Source organism: Chaetura pelagica, unplaced genomic scaffold (genome assembly GCF_000747805.2).
Source record: "Chaetura pelagica isolate M959 unplaced genomic scaffold, ChaPel_1.0 scaffold314, whole genome shotgun sequence".
In the NCBI taxonomy this organism is placed as follows: Eukaryota; Metazoa; Chordata; class Aves; order Apodiformes; family Apodidae; genus Chaetura; species Chaetura pelagica.
The window spans coordinates 1,263,857-1,277,030 of NW_009953218.1; the positions used below are offsets into that span (position 1 = coordinate 1,263,857).

General features: G+C 38.0%; 1 protein-coding gene across 1 annotated transcript in view; it reads right to left on the bottom strand.

Annotated features, from left to right (window-relative positions):
* The window catches only part of NUP107 (nucleoporin 107kDa), a 27,154-nt gene extending 13,980 nt beyond the window's left edge, over positions 1-13,174 (bottom strand). Inside the window, exons 1-11 of the mRNA XM_009997732.1 lie at positions 13,105-13,174; positions 12,278-12,367; positions 8,848-8,963; positions 6,365-6,500; positions 5,755-5,858; positions 3,177-3,304; positions 2,809-2,857; positions 2,537-2,608; positions 1,974-2,062; positions 1,016-1,094; positions 3-103 (exon numbers count right to left, since the gene is read on the bottom strand). Coding sequence (XP_009996034.1) covers positions 3-103; positions 1,016-1,094; positions 1,974-2,062; positions 2,537-2,608; positions 2,809-2,857; positions 3,177-3,304; positions 5,755-5,858; positions 6,365-6,500; positions 8,848-8,963; positions 12,278-12,367; positions 13,105-13,174 — 1,034 coding nt within the window. The remainder of the gene's footprint in view (positions 1-2; positions 104-1,015; positions 1,095-1,973; positions 2,063-2,536; positions 2,609-2,808; positions 2,858-3,176; positions 3,305-5,754; positions 5,859-6,364; positions 6,501-8,847; positions 8,964-12,277; positions 12,368-13,104) is intronic.

Here is a 13,174-nt window from a genome sequence, read left to right on the forward strand (position 1 = left end):
TTCCTGCTCTGATGAGAGTGAAGAGATACTTCAATAACCTTGCATCATCTTCTTGGTCCAAGTCATCAAGTGGCAGTTTCTGTCTTATAGGAGCATCAGGATCCTACAAGAAAAAAACCTGTCACCATCCATCCAGATAATGCCTAGATGCCTCTTCTGATGATTTCCTGCTCTGTTTTATAATTTGGAGTCACTTTTTCATATTAGCACAACAATCTGTACAATCCATGTAGCATGATACTTCCCTGTCTTTCCTCTCTCGTTAATTTTATTTCTTTTCTGTCTCTGTTCCTATCAGAAGGCACCAGTGCAATTTTTATTTTACTCCACTACTTTGTTTTTTGCCTGAACTTCCCATCTTCCAGCTCTTCTCACCTTTGAGCATCCTTTCCCTTTTCACATCTGTAGTATTTAATCTAAACAGATTTTCTCAAGCCAGTCAATACCTCAGATAACTCCTCAAATGAACTGACCTTCTAGGACTGCTGTGCTCTCAATGAGACAGTTAATTATCTCCTTCTGCTGGACAGTCCTTTCTTAACTTGCTTTCTCTCCTCTAAGCTTTTACTAAAGTAGCTCTCAAAGAATCCCATCAGGACTTGGTTTCATTGTACTAGTTACTCCATAAAGACAGCACATCCTTACCTGCAAGGGCTTTCAAAGAGTTTTACAAGATTTTCTGGTTAAGAACATCAGTTGTTTCAAACATAAGAAGTACTAATAAAGCCATTTACTTCAACAAATAGACCACAGGTACTTGTGACTGGGAGTGGATGTGTGGGTGTGTGTGTCAAAGCGACTGCTGAAAGAAAACAGAAGTTCACATACCCAGAAATGAACTCCAGAGGTGTCCTGCCTCACAATTTACTGATTTTCAGCTTTTCCAAAGCATAATGTTTTGCATTTTTTAGATAGTGTAACTACTTTTGGATAGTATAACTATCTAAAAATGTGAAAATACCATATATGCTCTAACTAATTTTGAAACCAAATCTTCTTGAAAAATAATACTTACCAACTCTGTTACTAGAGCTCGAGAACTTCCAATGTATGTATTTAACTGTCGCTGCTTCAGAGTATGTAGTGTGTTCTCCCTGAAAGCAGTGAAACATTTTTGAGAAAAATGTTTGTTTTTTTTTTTAGCAATGATCTTTTAATAAGACACAAATATTGAAAGATATTTTTGGTTGCATGGAATATGGCTGTAGAAAAGACACGCTCAATTTGGTTGGTTTATCAATGGACTGCGTTACTGTTGGGAGAATGTAACATTTCACAAGTACAATACAAGAATCAATTGATATAGCTTTGATTTCTTTCAAAATCATCCATTATTTTAACCATTCATGTATTTAACTATGAATTGATCTCTGCATGATGAAAATTTTCCATTAGCATTCTCTATAAAGTCAGTCTGGGACAGAAATTCAACTTAGGATGAACACATAATTTACAAAAGCCTGTATCCACTGGCTACTAAAACAAGGTTTATTCTAAGCATCTAGAATCAAAGGCAGGGCTTTTCTGCTGTAAAACCCATCATTGATAACATAGATTGCAAAAACGGCTTCTGCTGAAGCATCAGTGACAGTGATGACAAGGATTTACACAGACAAAAACTACAGCCAAAGAAGTGGCCACCTTTGAGAAACACATAGTAAGAATGGTTTTATCCAGTGTAAATAGCAGGCTGATCAGCGGGAGGCCATTTCTTACTGTGTTTTATTATGAAAAACCAAATCTGCATCCAGGTTAAGATGAAATTAAGTGACTCTGATGGTTTTCCTTCCATCCTTGCCTCCTAAAAGCAGATGGATAGGAAGGAAACCTCAATTTTTACATCAAAGAAATTAAAGAAAGGAAGTGAATTAACTGAACAACTTTTTAAAAATGTACTTCTTTTTAGCAGTGATTCGGTGGCTGTGAATCTTACACTTGATGGGAGCACATATGCAAAGGAAGTCTGAACTCACCAATATACAGATTTTGCATAAAACTCGATGTTATCAGAGAAGTCCCCAATTTCATCCTTGGCAATGCTCTCTAGCCAATCAACCACCAGCTGCAATAAAATTAAACTGCATTTTTAAAACAAATCTGCAATAACTAATATTTTAACTGCTATCCTCTCATCTCTGGATCTACTCGTTATCTATATGGTAACCAAAGGTGCACACATCCTTAAGACTACTCCACTTTCATTTTAAGTATCAAGTATGAAGGTTGCTTAGGCACTTGATCTCCAATTCTCGCTACATGCTGCAGTTACAACAGTGCTGCTTAATATCTTATTAATCACCAGCAAGAGTTAACAGATCCTACAAACGGGAATAGCTCTCAGCCCCCCATCCTCTCCAAACTATCTTTAGAAAATAAAGAGCATAATTTTTATGTATACAAAGAATAACAAACTTCAGTGAGTATAAAGATAGAAGTGCTACAAACTGCTTAATAAAGTACATAGAGCACTAGTGTTATAAATATTAATCACCTACTGATCTATTTCCATGTACGTATTAAAATCTTTCCATCCTACCTGGCTTTGTCGAACAAGTGAGTCCTTCTGAAACAAGTTGTCTACATTTGTCTTTTCACTAGATGTTAAAACCTATTCAAGAAAAAGATGATTATTACTTCATGGAAAAGAAAAATGGCCACAAATCCATGAACACCTAACTGAACCCATAGTAAGTAACTCAAATGCTGAATTTTGTGTGGCTGCAATATTGAGACTGTAAATATAAACCACAAGCTTATTTTTAGTTTATTATATAGCTTAACAAAAAATCCCAAAAAGAGCAAGCTTACTGTGATATCAAATGCAGTTTCATCTTCTAGTGCAGACTGTATTCTGTCTCTAGAAATGACAGTGCAAAATGTTAATGATTAAAATAAAGTTGACAAAATTCAGCAGAATTCATAAGTAAAGCACTTAAAAACATATTTACAAAAATGTTATTTTAAAATACTAGGAAAAGAAGTTCGTAAAAATAGGTCTATTTACAACTTTAATTTCTGTAAATAGAAAATAAACAGATACATATATCAGTATCCAGTTCCATAAACAGATTAATAATAGGTACTTACTTGCTTCACTCCATATTTATAAACTCATAAAAAATATATCCAAGAAAGTCAGCTCTGTACAAAAATATAGTGTTTTTCAAAGGAATTACCTATAAAGTGAGGACAACAGTCTCCAAGTAACCATCTCTTGCTTCAGGAGCCACAAGACACTGGCAGTTTTTGAAAACTTTTGCTGTCCAGGAGTTGCCCGATAAACTATTTTCCCTAGTATATTCACCTGCAGTAAACAAATTTATAAGTAGTTAATACTGTGCATAATTGTATTTTTTCCTTGGCCATTCAAGCAATCTTTTCACTATCCTGAAAGCTTTCAACAACCAAGTTGTGATTACCATATCTTCAAAAGAGGTAGATGATGCTCCACACCATAAATTCCCTTAACTATTACAAAATACCATTAACACAGCCTAGAGGCCATAACCCCAGAGAGTAGCTTTGTTTTGCAGTGCCATGTACAAACCTAGGATGAAAAACACTTATGCTGATCAATAAAAAAGCACCAAAAGACTGGGGTGGTGGGGGAGAGAAGGCAACCACTGAAACAACCAACCAAAAAACAAACCACCAAATCCCCTAACTTTTTTTCCATATACACCAATATCAAGCAAAGTGAGCTCTACTGGTATTAGTGACAGCATTTTTGCACTTACCAGTGCTTGAAGGATACCCTTTCCTTTCTAGCTCTGTTAAATGAAGAAACCCAAACTGCTGTTTACCACATAATTTACAACATAAACAGCAAATAAACTATATTTTCCTTTACTGCTTAAATTGATTTCCTTTATTCATTTAAGGTCGAAGGAGGTCCTCTTCCCCCTCTACTCTGCCCTACTGAGACCATATCTGGAGTATTTGTCCAGTTCTGGGCTCCCCAGTTCAAGAGGGACAGGGATTTACTTAAGAGAGTCCAACAGAGGGCTATGAAGATGATTAAGGGACTGGAGCAACTGTATTACGAGGAAAGGCTGAGAGACCTGGAGCTGTTTAGTCTAGGGAACAGTGAGAGGGGATCTTATTAATGTATATAAACATCTGAAGGGTGGGTGTCAAGAAGGAGGGGGCAGTCTCTTCTCAGTCATGCCCTGTGGTAGGACAAGGGCCAATGGATGCAAACTATAATACAGGAAGTTCCACCTTAACATCAGGAAAAACTTCTTTACTGTGAGAGTGACAGAGCACTGTAACAGGCTGCCCAGAGAGGTTGTGGAGTCTCCTTCTCTGGAGACTTTCAAGACCTGTCTGGATGTGTTTCTGTGTGACCTGCCCTAGATTCTGTGGTGGTCCTCCTCTGGCAGTGGAGGTTGGACTTGATCTCCAGAGGTCCCTTCCAACCCCTAACATTCTGTGATTATGAAGAAAACTTAAGACAATCAAGTGTTCTCCAGAAGTAGCTAGTTCCAGAGCTCCTATTACTTCCAAGAACAACCTCAAACTCTTACATTGTAGGAGTATCCAATTTGTCAGGCATCATTATATTAATCAGTTTTCAAGTGAGAGATGAACAACAGATTTGGAGAAAAGAATTATGTGTACCATCATGATACAAGAGGAGGATGATTTTCCTTCCATTCCCTCCTATAACCTCCTATAAAATATGAAGAGTTCATGGCTGCTAGGAGCCACCATGCTGATCTCAGGGTGCAGCCAAGGGCCAGCATTAGAGTTCAGGCTTGTCCCTCTATCGCCATCCCAAGCCCCATCAGCAACATCCAAGAAGCAGCATGCTTCACTCTACTTCTGTAGTACCTTGGGAACATATAGTCAACTTCACTCAATTCCACATGGCTTAAAACAACTACTCAGTATTCCATGATCTTGTAGATGATATCCACATCCTCAAACAGGAGGCATGTAAGAGTCTTTCTTATCCATTTCAGCTCAGAAGTTCACCATCTCACAAAATAATAACATTCACATTTAATTTCCTCTCTTGTCTGCTTCCTACTTGGGGACACAATTGTGGAAGGCACCTCATTAAAGATCTCCACATTCTCCAACTCAACCCTAGCAATAAAACTGCACAAACAAGGCTACCAACCTTCTACCATGAACACCTTTTCTAAACATAGACACAGGTATGAAGTCTCTTAAAAAAAATTATCTGTCCACCTCTCTCTTTTGTGACCAACACTTCTTGACAGAAACATCACAATTTCTTATTTTCAAACTGTCAAACCCCACTGATTCCTAACTGTCAGTCAACAGCCAATCAAATAAAAAACTGCCTAAAAGCAGAGACACATTAAATCTAACATTGAGCCTTCTGTTGCCAGCTTGTTAGTAACATAGCAGAAAACTCTTAAAATTGTCATAGTACAAAGATTTATTTATACCAAAAATGTACTTTTTAATCCAGATTATTATCATTAACAAAAATATCTATATATCTGCTCAATTTTATTGTCACTCGTCACTTGCAGTGGAATGGCAGCCCAATGACATTTTTAGTGTGCAGCAAGCTACACAATGGGTATTCTTTTGCCAAAACAGTGTATGAAGAAAGAGAGGTGCTATTCAATGCTCGTGTTCAGTGACTCATGACTGCAATCAGCTGGAAGTTGTAAAGTATCTATGTTACGCACTGTGACTTCTAGGCATAAAGCAAAATAGCAATACTACTCTGGGAAGGGATTGTAAAATAAATAAGAAACCAAGCAAACTACTTACCTGACTGTTGCAAATACTTTCATACTCATCTACAAGCTCGAAAATGGTAGTTGATGTATGCTTCAGGAAGGAATGTAGGAAATCTGAGTACATGCTCATAGTAGCTACAACAAATTTAAGAAACAGTCACATTAGCCAGACACAACTCAGCAAAAAAACCCAATGGACTAAAAAAAAAAATCCTTCTGATGACAAGGCATCTAATATTTTGTAAATCTAAACAAGGACAAGGATGTTATGAACTCTTTACATTCCATAAAGCTGGAACTTATCAACTAAGGTACACAGAAGCTATGAGTTAAGACAATTAATTATAAAACTTTTGCTGTAAACCTGTCATTTGCAAAATTTTTAACAAAACTACTTGCTTATCTCCACAAAACTAAACCAGTTTGCACCTCACACAACCAGAGCATCCCACTTGTGCCATCAGGTTCCACAGAGAGAAACTCTTAAAACTCTGTTAACTGGAAGAGATTTCTGAACTTATATGACTCAACTGTTTTTCACAAGGAAATATCAGCAAAATAATACAGGAAAAAAATACGTATTTATATTCCACAAATAAAAAAATGTGGTCAACTATTATGCAAACTTCTGATTGTCTCACCAGCTTCCCCAGGATCATCCTCACGCAACAGTACAGCACTCATAGTGACATCTTCTGTCATGTTGGATGTGTCTAGGTTTACAAACACTCCTGGCTGCTGAGGTGAAAGTGCCATTGTCCAGTTACTTTCATCCAACTAAAAGAATAACAAGAACGTAAGAAAAACAGAGAGCAATCTCAGATTACTGTAAGGTGAGGTCCAAGTTTTTTCATTCTATATGAACGGTCTAAATAGAGCAATTATGAAAGTTAACAGTTAAATGACTACCTATAGATAAGATGCAACTATGCTTTTAACAAACAGCTCTGAAAAGATTAAAATGTATCTGGAAAAAGGAAATTCTCAATGTTGTGTTTGTTGTTTTTTTTTTTCCCCAGGAAATAACTAAAGTAGAAGCTAATTTAGTAAGACTGTCTACTTTAAAACACCATGTATCACTTTCCATCTTAAATAAATGTCTCCAAAGATCCATACTCCATTATGATAGTTTTCTTAGTATTTTGTTGTTCAGAGTTAAAAAAGACAGGATAACACTGACTAGGTTGTAAAGCAGCTGTGAAAAGTTAAGCAAAATAGTTAAAATTTTAATTGGAACCATTTACTAGTCTTTTAACCTCCTTGGTGAACTGCTCAAAACCATCTGATCGACTGAAGCAACACGTTTAAAATAACAGCAAATACCAGAATATTAGAGAAGGAAATAGAGACATATTTTGGGGGGGTAATTCAAGGGAGTTACCTGATAACATATCTGACATCAGAGCAGCAAAATGGCCAAACCAGAATATAGACTGTACATACACTACACTGACTGGACAGATTCCTATAGCTGTTCCCATGACCGCAACTGCTTTCTGAGCAGCAATTAATACTACACAAAGATCCAGAGATGTGCCACTGGTTGATCTTTTTCCAGACTCTTATGAGAGGGTCCTAGAAGGGCCACAAGGATGATGAGAGGACTGGAGAACATGCCATATGAGGAGAGGCTGAGAAAACTGAGTTGGTTCAGCCTTGAGAAAAGAAGGCTTTGGGGAGACCTTATTACAATGTTCCAGTACTTTAAAAAGTGGCTACCAAGAAGATGGAGACTCCCTGTTTACAAGGAGTCACATAGAAAAGGCAAGGGGTAATGGGCACAGGTTGCTCTTGGGGACATTCCGAGTAAGACGCAAGTTTTTCACCATGAGGACAGTCAAACATTGTTTCCCAAGGGAAGCGGTAGATTCCCCCACATTGGATTAAGTTTTAAGTCTCAGCTTGACAGGGTGCTGAGCCATCTCACATAAACTACAGTATTACCTAGAAAGGTTGGATCAGATGATCCTTGAGGTCCCTTCAACCTGGCATTCTATGATTCTATGAAAATGGTCCCACCCAAACAAGTACAACCAGGGAACCAGATGACCTTGTGTAGCAGTCTTTTAAGCATAACTAAAAACTGTGGACATGTACCTGTTATTCTTCCTTTTATGCCCCAGTTTCTACCCAGAGAACTCCTCTTGCCTGGTATCCCTCTGCCATTATTACCCTCTAGCCAGCCAGAACAGAACTCTATAGCACTGACAGTAGAGTAAAAACAAGAAACTCTGTTCCAGTAAAATTGTATTCAGTCATTGTGGGAAATACAAAAAGGGCTGATGAGTGGTCTTATCTACCAGCAAGGAAATTTCCACAAGACATAATTCTTAAGTCCATTTGCCATCATCCTCTTGTGAAAGCCTTCGTCTAGTTCCAGGTTTCCTCCTGCTAATCTAAACTGGATTCAAGTCAGAGCAGTAAATGCTAACCTAAAATGTACTTCACTGACAAAGCTCTGTGTTGATCAACTGGGCCGTGGAAGCTGGTAAAGAAAAAATGGGCTGTGACAAACTGTAGGAACAACCAGAAGGGAGAATGAATTAAAATGCACATAGAGAAAGAGATCTTAACTTGTTTTGAGTTAATCTAAAAGTAAACAGAGATAGAATACTTCAGACGTCTCTACTGATGACTTTTTTATTCAGTGTTTTTTCCAAAGACATTATTACAGTAGAATCAACATAATCTGAAAAGTCATCAGAAGAGCTTGTTCTCTGAAGTCCAAACTTGAGCATCCAAGTGAAGCCTAATACTGGAGAGTGCTAAAATTAGAAAAACGCTGAAGGTTTAACTTCCTGAATAGAACAATTATCTTTGAAGAATTTGTAAACAAAGTTGAGACTTTTGTAGTCACAAACTGAAGTTATAAGGACTAGCTTAACACACATGGTGTATTTAGCAAGACTTTAAAATCCTCTATTATTCCTCACTGCATCATCTCAAGGAACATCACAGTAGTAAATAATACCAGAATAGCAAGCAGCAACAGTAGTGATAGCAAGCTACCATTATACCACTCACAGTTGATCCTTGGTGCAAACAACACTGAAACACTGTAAACTTGTAGCTTCTTTTAAGTTTCACAGAAATAATAGAGAAAAAGGTGCTTGAACCACATTACCATTGACAGATTGTCGAAAAGTCCAGAATTTGGTAGAAATAGAGGAGATTTCCCTCCTGTTCCCAGGATGGACGACACATTTGATGACTTCATGGAGCTTCGACTTAGTGCAGTACCTGAAAGACAGACAGCCTTTTCTGAAAAGAAGTATTTAAGGTCACCATGCTCTGTTGAGGAGCTGAAAAGGAAATCTTGTAACAAAGACTGAAGTATTTATGAAGCCTCGCTCAGTCACACAGGAAACAAACCAAACTGATGCAGAAGTAACTTCTTCCTGTCCATCTTTATCCTCCTTCCATCAGGAGGCTTGTACCAAACCCACAAATGCCAATTATAAATGAAAAACAAGACTTAGGCCCAGTGACACTTAGAAATAACAAGGTTAATTTCCCATAATAGAACTTAATAATCTACACATCTAGTTACACTAGGGTTATACAAAACTCCTGCTCACCAAGCATGGAGCATACTCCACTCCTAGCTTTCCAAGTAGGGTGTGTATAAAATTAAAGACAAAGCATATATATTGTAATTTCAGTTCTTCCTCACATGAAACAGCATTCCAGAGAGAGGTCTGAAGCCAAGTTGAATGTGAGCGTGTTTATGCACTGAATATGTGACACACTTCAGTTACTAAAGTGTTTGTCAGTATGCTCATACCACAAGCATAAATCATGAGAAATCTCCCATCACTCTTTCTTGGAAATTGGTCTACAAACCCTTAAAGCAAAAGGCAACAAGTCTGCTCTACCAAAGCACTACATCTGCTCCAGATACTCCTGCACATCAGTGCACTGTCTAGCGTTCCCAGGAATATGTGACCTGTGTTAAAAATGGAAACACTGCTTTACAAGACGATAAATGCCACATCCTACAACAGGGAGCCCCACCACCACAGCCCTTCGCACAGACCACACAACTGGCACTAGGATAGCTGCTTTGGTCACCTTATCAATCACAAACAGCCTGGGAAGCCATCTAAAATCATTGGCTGCATCAAGACAATGACAGACAAACCAGGAGCAGTGTCAACAGTGCCAACAAGGGAACGACACATAGTTAGTCCTGAAGTTTCGGTAGCACATTTGGAAAGAAGTGCCTGTACAACTCTCAACAGCAGGTCTTGATACCAAGACAGCTTCAGTCAGCATCGAGATCCTTAATGTTTCCTTTTGCACTTGAGGACTGCTGGAATCTACAACAGTATATACTATCACAAAATAAAGAGAATGTTCAGCTTCCATCAGACTCCATCAATTTTCTATCTGTAGAACTAGAATTATGGCTAGTAACATTAACAATCTGAGTCTGAAGTTAAAGATCAAAGCATTTAAATTGTTAATGGGTCACCATTCTCCTCCATGGAACCAGAAAATAACTGCTATAAACCCTCCTACCCGTATGATACAACATACTCAAGAGTTAGGTATTTACAGGGCGGCAGAAAAGAAATATGTTGAATAATCCTCAAATACAGTTCTTAATACTCCCAAATCCACAATTAGGAGCTACTGACATCAAAGGAAGCAAAAAAACCTTGTCCTCCAGAAAGTAGATAATGGATGCACTTCATGAGAACTCTTTAAACGTTCCACTACAGGAAAGGGACTATAGAACTGGAACAGAAGCAGGAGTGAAAATGATTTTTTTTGTGGCAGAAACTCCAGACGATTGAAAGGGAAGTAGCTCTGGCCTATGTAGCAGATGACACCTGTGACTCTCACAAAACCTGTATGATGCAGCAGCAGAGATGAAACAGAAGAAAGCCAGGATGCCAAGAAGTAATGCAGAGTTGTAATGAAGAAGTGTAGAAGTCTTTGGATGAAATAGTGCAGAAATGTCAAATAGTAGACCTTTTCTAAGGACTGCCTCATAAGGCTGTCTGAAGAAAGTTTATCATAAGTCACAGCCACACATATGGATAACTGTCAGCTGTATCCAGTGAAGCCTGCAGAGAGAATCAGCATTTTAAGAAACCACAAATCCTCCTTCTGAAGTCCAAAAAAAAAAAAAAGTTAGGTCGACAGAGAGTATCTTGTCTAGTAACATCTCCTCATGTAACATCTCTGTACTGAGTGACCATACAAATGAAAACAACTGCTCAATCTGAAACCTTGTTGATCAGAGTATTTTGCATCTGTGATCTATGCATTCATCTGGCATCAACTGTCTAGCTGCTGAAAAAGAAAACTATACTCTACCTCCTACTGAATTTCTGCAGTGCTGAGCTTTCTGAAAATAGACAGAACAGAAACTTCATCATCACAAAATAATGGGAAACTGCTAGATCAACAGACTAACTGAAATAAAATCTTCACTCAAGACAGACAACGGTCAAGATGGTATACACATATTCTAATCTGAAGACAAAAGTGGGGGAAAAGAGCTACTTGATTTTTAAGTGCTCTCAGACCATCACAGTATGACACACAATGTTCTTAAAACAACTAACACATCACCCATCTCCAATCAGTCCTGAAAGAAAGATGTGGAGAAGCAGAAAGTGCAACCATTCTCTTGGAGCTTGACGGGAAAACATATAGGCTAGATGATGATGAAAAAGAGAATTAAAGAAGAATTAAAGAATTAAAAGGTACTGCAAAACCAAAAGAAGGTTGTGAAAAAGAAGGAAACACAACAGACTGTTGACTAGTAAGGCAAGAATCAGTTTCAACTTGGTACTTGAGAGAAACTGAAATGATACTGGACATAATCTTGTGCCAAACAAAGAAAATGAAACCCAAATACCCTTTAAAAACCGACAGGCAAAAATCCATTAGCATTCAGCAATAGCATAAATATATAATATATTAACATATACACTGACTAGATGTTTATTACTAGATGTTTTTTTTATCCCATATTTGAAATGTGTTCAACTGTAGAACCACAGAATCACCAAGTAGTTCAGGTTGGAAGGAACCTCCTGAGATCACCTGCTCCAACTCCCCTGCCCAAAGCAGCATCAACTACAAAGGTTGCTCGGGACCTTGTCCAGTCAGCTTTGTTTATCTCCAAGGATGGAGACTCCACAGACTGTCTGGATAACCAGTTCTAGTGTTTGATCACCCTTACTGTAAAAAAGTCTTTTTCTTATGTTTAAACAGAGCATACCCTGTTGTGCCTGCTGCCTCTTGGTTTTTCACTGAGCACCACCAAGAAGAACCTGGCTGTCTCTTCACTGCCTCCCATCAGGTATTTATGCACATTGACAAGATCCCTGAGCCTCCTCTTTCCCAGGCTAAACAACCCCAGCTCTTCTCAGCCTCTCCTTATACACCAGATGCTCCAACCCCCTAATCAACTCCATGGCCCTTCACTGGACCCACTACAGAATGCCCATGTCTTCCTTCTTATGAATTGTTATAAATTATGAAGTCTGGGCATATTATCCCTTTAACTAAATACTAAAGATAGCAAGCAGTCTTACCTGGCTGGTGAAGCAACGAACCAGGAGTTCGGGAAATCAACTGTCCTCTGGGTGTCATGTTTCCAATAGTGTCATCCAAGGATGAAAGAACTGATTAATAAACAAGTTAAGAAACATTCTCCTAAACATGCTTTTGGCTCTATTCAAAACAATTATGAATACTTTGAAAGGAAAAATCACGTTCAGAGATGTGAGCACAACAGGTTCAGACCAAAGAGAATACTTTTACCCCATGAAGAGCTGCTTTTTGCTAGAGAAACCATTTTTAAAAAAGCTCTCCCTCAATGGGGAGAAAAGAAGGGGAGAGAGAAAATTCCATTTAGAGGAAATACTATTCTGTGAAAAGGCAAATTGCATATTTTGGCTTATGCCTAAGTACTCCTGCAAAGGCCAGGTAATATACCATGTTGCTGAACTAATAGCATTTTTCTAAATGAAACTCATCCAGATTTCCTAGTTATACTTTCACTCAGTCACTAATATCCCTCCCTACTAGTTTTTAGATTTTGCAATCATAGTTTTGTTTTTGAACTTTTCTCCTTCTTAATGCATGAAAATACCACACAGAAAACACACGTCAGAAGTGGAAAACACGAGAAAGTTCAATAGCAAAACGTTGATTTCAGAATACCTCACAAATCAGAGAACAATTTCACATTATAATAATACATTCCTCACTTCATATGGGTATAAAAACAAAGATCAACTTGCTGTACATTTGAAAACATTCTCAACGTGCTCAAAATCAAAGCAGTAGTAAGAACACACGCTCCATGTGAATACAGCAAGTAACAAAGAGATGAAAAGTCTTTACGGGAAAAGGATACTAGAAACTCTTTTCTGAGAGCTTTGCTTCCGTCCAGGTCTGACCATCTCTACATCACAGAGGGAGGGCAT